The 11,114-nt window shown below is 31.5% G+C and overlaps 1 protein-coding gene across 1 annotated transcript; it reads right to left on the reverse strand.

The window, feature by feature from the left end:
* Positions 1-2,373: 2,373 nt before the first annotated feature.
* Jhbp16 (Juvenile hormone binding protein 16) lies at positions 2,374-9,223 on the reverse strand. Its single transcript, XM_068773028.1, has 6 exons — positions 9,205-9,223; positions 8,903-8,995; positions 8,428-8,575; positions 6,793-6,871; positions 3,805-3,985; positions 2,374-2,806 (listed from the first exon to the last, which is right to left on the reverse strand). The coding sequence occupies exons 1-6, from the start codon at positions 9,221-9,223 to the stop codon at positions 2,655-2,657; spliced, it is 672 nt and encodes a 223-aa protein (XP_068629129.1). The 3' UTR covers positions 2,374-2,654.
* Positions 9,224-11,114: the final 1,891 nt, after the last annotated feature.

Here is an 11,114-nt window from a genome sequence, read left to right on the forward strand (position 1 = left end):
TCTATTATCTATGTTTTAATGAATTCATAAATTTCTGTTTATTTGTAGGATCCCGCCAGACGCTCTTACTATTATTTTGATTATTTATTTTTGCAAAATCAACAAGCGCTAATGCCATTGTAATAAAAAAGAAAAAAAATATTTAAAAATATATACAATGAATTGATAACGGATTTTAAGTTTAATGTCAAAAGTGATTAAGTGTTATTTCATACTATGTTTAATTTTTTTGATTTCATTAATGTTATGCAAAAAAACAATTTGTTAATTAAAAGGGAAAAAAATAACATTTTTGAACACTGTACGCTCACTAAAACATACAGACGTTCAATTGATTTGTTCGATTATGATTTTGCCCAAGGTTATCTCTTTCGTAAACAAGGTAAATAGTTGATTATGATTTCAAAATTGTATTGCTTAATAACACAAATTCTGGGGCCAAACGTACGAGAAAAGGAAGTACAAATTTAAGAAAAAAATTTTCTCGTAATTTAGTTTAAGGTATTAACTATTTCCATCAAACACAATTGGTATTTTGGGTTTTGGTTTGATTGGAAATTTTGTTATTTATATTATTTTGTTTATTCCTACTATTTGTAGTTAAATGTTGTACAGACACTTGTATATTAAACTCAATAATTTGCAACGGCAATAATTTACCTACATTAATTTGATTGTGGCTTATGTGTAGAGATGGTGCATATACACCGATGATCAGATGCAAACATGGTTAATACACAAGTGTTTTTAAAATAATGACAAAAGCTAACACGCTTACTACACTTTGTACCGGATCGATGATTATTTGGTTACAATTTGGATGTAGGGTCACCTACTGGATGATGTTGGTCCTATGACGGTTATTGTATAACATACTATTAGACATAACCTCATAATATTACGCTTAATTATAGCATGTAATACATACGGTTCACTTCAATTTGGCGTTGTTGCAATGTTAAGTCATTGATTCAATGAAATTAGTTTATTTAATTGGTATAGCAAGTATTTTCTTGTGTTAATTTTTTATTTAGTTAGCAACGCGTCTTGAGAAAAATGTGAATGTGTCGATGGTGTTTAATATTGTAACATCGCCCCTTAGTGTTGAAGTGAACCGCCAGAGCCGAGTGAAGGTATAAAAAAAACTTACAACGATTTTAGTCGGTACAGAGACGCGCGTCGCTCCGACGGTCACAGGGTCCTAATGTAGAGCACGTTTAAATTCCGACAATATTTGTTATCCTAATTCGCTTTGTCATGTCGTCATGGTTGAATTGTTTAAAGGTTGTAAAGCGGACTGCTTCAGCACAAAGGTATTATCGTTGTTTCGCCTTACTCGATGTCTGTCGCGGGATACAATTGTTAATTATTTCGCCTTCTCATAATTATTCGAGTACTTATTTCATTTTGTATATAATAGTTTGATGCGAATGTTGCCAGCGTATAGGTTGTAAATGTTTCCTTTTGTTAGTTTTGCAAAATGAAACATGGTAAAAAATATGAATGGGAAATTTTTGTATGTAGATTTTTTTGTGTAATATCTCTCTGGATTTATAATGTGAAAAAAAATTTTGAAGGTGCAATGTTATATTATAATGTATTTATGGTGTGATTGGTCGGAGACGAAGATACGCTTGTGGGCGCCATTTGTTGTTGGCGAAAGGCCTGTTCGGTTTGTATTGATTTGTGTTGGAAGACTGAGGTTGATTATTCCACTTTCGATGAACGTGCGAGTTATTTGTTGATTGAATTTAAATATAAAGTCATATATATAGTTAGGTTATATTTTTTAATAAATATAATATTGAGATATGTAATATATTTTATGTTTTTAATTTCCTCCTCAAACACCCGTCGTATTATTTATGGGGAGCTGGTATGATTTCAAAATTATTGGATTTAAACTTTAGTGTTCATATTTTTTATAATTTGTAAAAAAATAAAAAAAGAACTTATAAAAAAATTATAATTTCAAATTTTAGAATGAATTTACAGTTCATCTAACACACAAGAAAACATTAAAATAAATGACTTTAATGCATTATGGTTATGCATATTTAATACTTTAAATCCATTGTAATAAATCACCTTAATGATTATCATTACTATCATCATGTCAGCAGATGGACTTCCATTGGTCACCATCTTAAATTTAGCCCAGTGAACCGGTAAACAGACGGTAAATTAGCACGGTTCACTGAATGATTATTGATATGTTAACTATATAAATGAATCCTCTAGACTAAATTGAAATGCCAGCTCTTATACAGATCTCGTGTTTACGGTGTAGGATTTAATATGTAATAAAACGATAAAACAAGCACGAGGAATAAAATAAACCAATAAAGTTTTCTTACATTTTATTTGGACTAGTATGTCAAAAATTTTTGTCGTAACGTAAAAATATTCTATATTTATAGTTAAGGTCGTAAATGGTTAGCTGATTTAGCTTGACAGAAAATATTGCATGGTCATTACGGAATAAGAATGCCTTTTTTTTAATGAAAACTTAGATATTTTAGTTAACGTTATTATGAAATCCTTCGTGGTTACAGATCCGTAACGGTATGCCCTGGAAAAAATCTTAACGGTACTTAAAACAAGTTTGTACAAAAGTAAAAATAAACTATAACAGGAATAATAAATTAGAGCCGTCAGTTTTGTATGAAGGCGTCGATGGGGAAGTTCCCGAAGGATTTGCTCCAGATGTCTGTGAATGCGGTGCTCACGAGGTCGTTTATCAGCGGCCGAATGACCGCGAAGCCTGGTTTCCATGTCGCATTGATCATGCGATCAAGCATTTGTTCTGAAGCAGTAGATTGAATAATTTGATTAGCATTTGTTTACACAAATAAATGAATTTATTATTACACCCGTAGACGTCCACTGCTGAACATGGCCTCTCCAACTGATTTCCAAAAGTACTGGTTGGAAGCTGCCTACACCCTGCGTCTTCCGATGACTTTAATAAAGTCGTTTGTAATAAACAAAAATATTTCAGGTAAGATAAGTGGGACTATAAAAAAGTTTTACAAAAAAAGTTTACATCTATAGAACACAAGTGAGTTATAATAAAAATTCAATTATAAAAAGTAAAAAATAATTTTGTTACAACTTTTAATTTTCCTTGTATATTTTACCAGCATTGGAGAAAAATGGACTTGCGGTCAGACATTTTCGGATAAAAAGGGTGAAGATCCATGTAGAGTATGGACTGATATCTTTAAGAGATAGAATCCGAAATGAGGATATCAGGTGACAAACGAAAAAAACCGATATACTCTAGCCTAGAATTGTCTAGTTGAAAGTGGCTGTGGGCAGCACACAGCGTGTAGGATATGACCGCGATCACCTCTAGAGCCTTAAAAGTTCTGAAGTTGACCCACGGACCAGCAAGCCAATTGTGGAACATTTTGTAATGACCTAAGATCAACTTTAAATCATAGGAATAGTTGAGTCTAACTGATATACCTGGTAAGTGTAACCAAAACAGCGAGGCTTTTTATAAAGGATACACATGAATGTAATAGATGATTTATGTAGATGTAGCGTTATAGACGGCCAGATAAAGGTGGCGGACAATACGAATAGTCAACCGGGGTGCCAAATTTTGAGGGGAAATAATAGATAAATTTTATAAACTCAAATTGATTGTTTTTCAAAAGACATTTTTTTCCTTTTTGTGTTATTTCACAGTAAATTTGTGAATTCTTGTATGAAAGGGCCCCAAATTTTGTTTTACATGGGGAGTTAAAACTCTTGAACGTCAGTTAAATCGTAATTAAAATGAGTTTTGCTTGTTACCTAGTATGCTTCTGCCGCGAAGGAGATTTCCGACATGTATATCCATATCTCCGATGTGGTCAACTTCAACGTGGACGTCGACGCCGCTGCCGTTGCGTTTGATGCGTGTGGTTTGCGAATAGTCGCGCAACGTCAAGTTCCAACGCCCGGAGCGCATCACCCCCAGACCGAATGCGTCGCCCTAAAAATAAACACTCATTGTTACCGTATCGTCTGGGTATAATATAAAACATGAAAATGTCTTCTGTTACAATAATTATTTTGAACATGACAATATACTGCCTGACTTCATCCTCTTTTATTAAAAATTTATTCATCGTCTATAAGTCTCTATCTACATTTATAAAAATAAATCACTATTTCTCTTAGTCACACTGCAACTTGAGAAACTACATTACCGATTTTATATTTTTTAATGTTTCGTAATACGCTGTAGGTTTTTCAGAATTAAATAATTTAGAAAAACACAAAAAAAAAATAAAGAATTCAGAAAATGTAAATGAAAATTAGTTGAAACTACGCATTTAACAGTGTGCAAGATACTTCGCGTTCAGTCAATTTCAACTGTTAGGTAAAAATGCGTTCGAGTATTCGATCACTGCCAATGATGTAAAAACTTTATTGTCACAATAAAACCCGGCATATGATTTATAATAATGGACAGGCGAATACGGCAAAGTTCGGATGGAGTTGTTTCTGCAAAGCGTTGCACAGTGCTCCTTGTATTTAGAGAAAAAAACTCCGATTATTTTTATAAAAGATTTTGTGATCTAAAATTATTTTTTTACATGATAAAACATATAACTTTTATCACTACTGGTAATTTTTAAATGATTCTTTACGATACGTTGATGTGGGAATTTAAAACAATAATACATTAGATACTAAAACAAAAAAAATATGTAGTTAAATATCTCGCTCTCATTTTCAACGCGCCAAATCAAACGCTATGTGCTCTTTTAAGACATATTACGAATTTAGATAAATGTTAATGTATATTTTTTTAAATTCCGTGACTCGAGGAAGCCATAAAACATCAGTCGAATTGAGAGAGATAAAAAATATTGCCGATTTAAAGGTGATAAAAAATCGAAAGCAATAATGAACGTTATGCTCTTAGCTAATGTTACGAAATTATAAGAGATAGTCTAACGCTATACCGAAAATTAATTTAAAATTGAAAATAATGTATTTATGAAATATCTTTGTTTATTAAGTGTACATGTTTGCCTTGGCACTATATTAGGCAATTCTTAGTTGACTCCATGCACCGCGGACTTAACTTTCAACATGCAGATTTCGTCACAAAAGATTGCATATCATGTAAAGATTTTTTTGTAAATTAATTATATAGGTTCATGAATAAAGACTTATAAATTGATAGCTTCTGTTTGTGTAGATAAAAGTTGCGACAAAGACTTTTTAAAAATAAAGACTAACAACGTGTATAGCTGTAAAAAGGTATTTTTTTTACAATTTGGTGTGAAACGTGACACGAAAAACCAGCAGAGCTTTATATTCATTTATTAATATTATCAACTTTGAATCAATTGTAGAGATCTCATGTGTACCCCATGATATAGAGAAGTCTAATATAAAAACTGGAATCGAATTAACTCGCCCTGTTAGAAAAAGAGCCAACAACAAACTCATATTTACAGTTTATATCTTACGTTGCATGCTTTTTTTGCAAGCCTAATATGAAATTGGTTTTTCAAGATAACTTTGATTGATATAAGATAACTTGAAAGAGCTTTAAAGCTTTTACATCTATTTTCAAGCATCCTGTGTAAAGTGTGCACTCTAAAATATTATATTCATTTATTCAGATAGTAAACAATTACTATTTATAATTCGGGTAAATCAGATTTTGTAAAAGCTTTTTCTTACCATATTATCAATATACAAAGAATATATAAAAAAAAAATACAAACCATATACAAAGCATTATTTATTATTTCTGAAACCATTGATTTTTGTTTGGGGTGCATCATATATTAATTAACACCAAACTAGTCTTTTTAAGCTATTACGTTTATAACCTATCATTCTGTATAGTATGAACGATTCAAAACTTCTTCTAAGTTTTTTCTTTCGATTACATAGTTCAGTCAATTCAGTCATAATGATCAGTCCTTAGACGCGGCATAGGTAGACCAAATAGGTAGCCGACTTAGTTAAGGTTGCGGAAGATCGCTAGATGCGGGCAGCGGCAGTCCGGTCATAGTGGAGATTATGGAAGGGATATGTAAAAAGGTACAATATGATGACAGTTACTAATTTAAGATTCAGTTAAACATTTATGAATCTTTTTTTGCTTATTACACAAATAATGTAGTTATGATAGACCACTTGAACCTTTGGAATTGATGATAGACAGTGTTAAACTCATTACCAGCTATATCATCATGTTAAATGAGATTGTACAAGGTCTAAGTTTTAGCCGTTTTAGGGTACAGGTGTATGGCGACTATAAATGAAAAAAAGTTCATTACATGAATCGGAGCAGCGCCCCTATCGTCATAAGGACGAACTATATGCCGAATATGTACGAACAATCACATGTAACTGTGCTCCGATTACTGGTAATAATTAATACGTTAACATACATATTTAGGTACAACACGTGGACTATTATATACATATATGCATTATAATAATAATAATATAGAGTACCAACTAGGTGAAGTTGTAGTATATAATTATCCGAGCCGAAGCGCCCCAGAGAGCCATCGTGATTCGCTATTTTTAAAAAGGTTTTAGGCTAAGCGTCCTCTGTGCGATGTCACCTCGAACTTACGGAATCTGCAAATGCCACTTGGGTAGCAGTAAGCCAAGTCAAATAACGACGTTCCTATTAGGCTGCCTATTTCAAAATAAATAGTAAATATATTACAAATACTCAGGAGACATGTGTTGCTAGTATTATGTACACTAACAACATTGGGTTTTTTATAGAGGTAATTTGTGTATTTAAATTAAATATACCTGGAATTCGTAATCGCCAGCCAACCACTTCTCGGGGAAATATTGCGAGTAGATGATTCGTTCATTCGCCCAGTCAGTTCTGAAAGAATGCAGTGCTATAATAAACGGAAAAAATTTCTTTGCAGATTAACAAAATGAACATTTCGCTCTCGAAAACGACTAAGGCCACATATAAAACATTGTCTAATACTTAATTTCGAATTTGATTCTTTTTTATTTAATGTATTAACGCTGCTGACATTTCATAATAACACCTGTTAAATTATATTGAAAGCAAATTTTGTAACAATAACTTATCGTAAAACAGTGTTCATATAGCTTATTGTAGACTTATAGTATCAGAAGTAAATGACATTCACGACCTGTGCGTCATATGTACCATTGAAAATAAAATAGTTCTTCTCTCCAGATGCTTGGTTTTCCCAAGTGTAATACAAAAAAGATTTTAAACAGGAAGGAATGAAATTATTACTCAACAAAATATTACTACACAGCCGTCTTGAACTAATCACTTATATTTCCATTTCTGATGTTGTATAATCATTCTAACGGACCAACTTAATTAGGTATCTCTGTGTCCATCTCTATAAACGACTTACTTTCAAACTCTACGTCTCTTCATTGTCCAAACGAGTTCGTAAAATATTGGATGTTATAACTAAACTATGAAATTGTAATAATGTTACACTAAATCAACATTTGTGGTAGTTCAAATAAAACCATGCTTCTAAATATAAAGGGCTTAATAAAAAATAAACCGTTTATATGTCTTATAGATTTTCAGTGTAAGGACATATAGGTGTTATGCGTTTGTAAGCACGCAAAAGTATGCGAAAATCTGATAGCTTATCTAATTATCGATAAGCGTATTTTAAGATTGCATGGTCTTACCACTTAATCAAAATTTTAAAGTTTCACTTGGGTAGGTAATTTTCAAGCTTTAACTCTGTAGCTAGAATTTGTAATCTTAAAAGATGTACAGTGGACTTATTAGGTTTATATTTATAACTGTACGCTTTCCTTCATACAAACACACGCAATCACTCGTGTACGTACACATACGCTAACACAAATCTAAATAGTTGTCACTCTACGATTCGCGCCTAATTATATTTTATTAACTTAAACAATTTCCTCAGACAATGCTTATACATTTTTATCATTTTCTAATTTTAATAAAGACTTTTATTTTAATTTTCAGAATACCCAAACGTTGTTAGCTTTTCTGCTGTTTGTTGTATTGTTTGCTCAGACAAAAATGGATGTTGACCTTGAAGGTGTACCTTGTCTTTTGATCCGAAAAGTAGTTAAAGCATAAATTATCCGATATTGAGAATTGCACGTCTTAATATTTTATATCGATCGTAAGTATATTTATTTATAGGTTAAAGTTTAGATGTTGCATATTTATGTAAATGCTTTGCTGAAGCAATTATAAAATTGATTAAATGCAACATTTAATATCTGTCCATAAAAATATTTCATTTACGAAATACAATCATTTAATTATGTAACGCATCATGATAAACGTTTTTCTCACTAAAGCAATAGAAACATTTAGTTTAATCGGTTATTCTGCAACACCGTAGCGCTTATCATTGATATTAGCGTGTGTAACTTAAGATACATGTTTACTTGTATTTGGTAACAGTGGACTGGCTCCATCCCCGTTCGTAGACGTTGCGCAGCGTGAGCTTGTATCCAAGGCCAGCGATGGACCGCGCCTGCTTCACCTCCGCCGCGAAGTGCGGGTCAAACGGGGCCACGCCCATGTCAGGGATACCTGAAGACAATTTCGTTATTACGTCAGTTCTGACTTAATTGCATTAATATGAATACATACGATATATCGTACGATTTAGTAACCTATGAATCAATTAATAATTGAATTGAATTTTTGAAATAACATATTTAATAAATTTAAGTTATGGATATATAAATTCATGTTATGGATAAAATACATTTGCAAATGCCGAAATATGTTTTTCGAGAGCAACTTTTATGAGTTTCCTTAATTATTTTGTATTAACAAAGTGTATATTGCGATTTACTAAAATATAGATCCTTGATTATAAGATAAGTTTCTTAATGACCATTTGCGATTGCTTACCTCGTTTGAAAAAAGGTTTCAATTTGTTGAAAGCTCGCTTTATGCACTGATCGAAGTCGGGAGATGTTTTTTTACACGGAGAAAATATTCTTTCTGAAAACGAAAAAAAATTTTGTGAGCATATTGTCCGACACATATTTATTTCTTTATTAATAATAAAGAACACTGTCTGTCGTGTACACCAATTACAATTTGTCTCAAGCTCGCTTCGCGAAATGAATATGAGTCACATCCACACGGGTTGAATTTCGTAAAATCCGTTCCCGATTGACTTATTGCGAAAGGAAGCTTAGTCTCTAAACCTTCTGGTTCTAGAGACATCGTGATGAGTCGCTACATAGCTTTTATTAAGCTACTCTCATTTGTCTCCAAAAAGTCTTACCAATCGTGGATTAAATTATTATATGTTATGATAACGTGTATAGATTTATATTATTATTTTAATGTTTATATTATTATTAAATCAATAAAACATTTTTTTTAAATTTATTTATCAATATACACAAATCACAATATTTGGAAGGAGATAGCACAATGATATGCGTGATTAATATTGTTGTTATTCTGTTTGTTCGTAAAAATTAATAACATGTCATTAACCTATAATACACAACATACTTATACATTTAGTATTATATTTTGTTACAATCTATGGAAAAACAGATATACTTTTGTATCCTTATCTTAAATAAGACGGTATATGGCAATGAAAGTGTATAAAGTAAGAACAATAGCAAGTAGCTACGAGTTTAACTAAAATCAGGTTAAGAAGCATTCGTGTACCCTGGATAGACAAACAAAATTCTAAAAAATTTTGTTTTTTAAAAGCGATAATGAAAGCGAACAAAATGTTTTGATCAAAATTAATATGAGTTTAAAAAGGTTAAACTGTGTTTATATGGTGAAAAAGGTTGACCAACTCTGTCCTTACACAACTTGACAGTTTATTGATATATTCACGACTTTCCAATGTTTTTTTCCTATTACGTTAGGCAATTTTGAATATAATTATTTGTAATTCCGGCGCCAAGTCCACGTAAGTATGTTTTTATTTACGGTATTTTTAATAAAAGTTGGACATTAAGCAATTCCGACTTAAGAAAACATCTGAAGTCAATTAGCCCGGTGATGTGGTTAATTGATGTCACGTGACCAACTCGTAAATAAAGAGCTTATTGCAACTGGTCAATGTGGTAACAACTTTATAATTTAATCTTTTAAAGGACCTTGCTATGATGTGTGATAATTATGAGTCCGATATCTGTTATCAAAAATAGACTATATCGTTGCAAGATGAATGCTGCCTGGTTGCGGATACCAGCCCGCAGAGACAAGAGACAAGACAACGCTCTCTATATAAACTATTTAATTGTTTGCTTGTAAACATTTGTGGTAGTTTAATAGTTTACGGATTGATTTATAATGGCATGAAGAAACAAAAAAAAACTTTGAATTATTCTTTATCCACGTGTATTTAACCGTTTCATTTAGTTTCAAACAAAGTGCTATCAGTGGAAAATCTAAATATATACATATACGATAAAAGTTTTTAAAGTACTAAAAATTAAAGTAAGTTAACTGATAAATGTTTTTTTCATAATAGTCCACTTAATGGCTTTGTTGCATTCTGTAAAAAAATTGTGGAAAGCCCACATTACCCTGGAGGTTTTTATTATGTACGTGTATATACAATTTATATAATTACATAAAAAGCGTGCGTACCATTAAAAAGTTTGATTGAAACATACAATAATTCATCGTAATATTTTTTTGTTGAATTACAAATGCCATTCCAAAATTACAAGTTCGTTATTTCATTTTTTATTTCAACTAGATATTTGGACAGACTTCGCACTGCCAAAACTCACTGGCCTGCCACAGTCCATTAGAAAAAAATAATATTTCATAGTGATCCCTTTAATTACTTTTTTAATGTCTTAACGACAAACAACCATAACTTGAAAAAAGTAATTAAATTTTATTATTAAAGCCTTTTGTTACAACAGAAATGTTTTTTAATGTAATGTTTTACGGTACACGATATTTTTAGTTTGACTACATACTAACTCGCTATTTTTTGTTTCATTAGACAGAAAGAATTTTATTTTACACTGTGTGTTTATGGTAAAATACTAATGCTATGTTTACTATATATGATGCATTATTTCCATTTTACCCCTTTTTTGCTCCTAGAATTCCAAAAAAACTGCTA

Source organism: Battus philenor, unplaced genomic scaffold, assembly GCF_028537555.1.
Source record: "Battus philenor isolate CCGP_79_NKW_IND1 unplaced genomic scaffold, ilBatPhil1.0.hap1 SCAF_5, whole genome shotgun sequence".
NCBI classification, from domain to species: Eukaryota; Metazoa; Arthropoda; class Insecta; order Lepidoptera; family Papilionidae; genus Battus; species Battus philenor.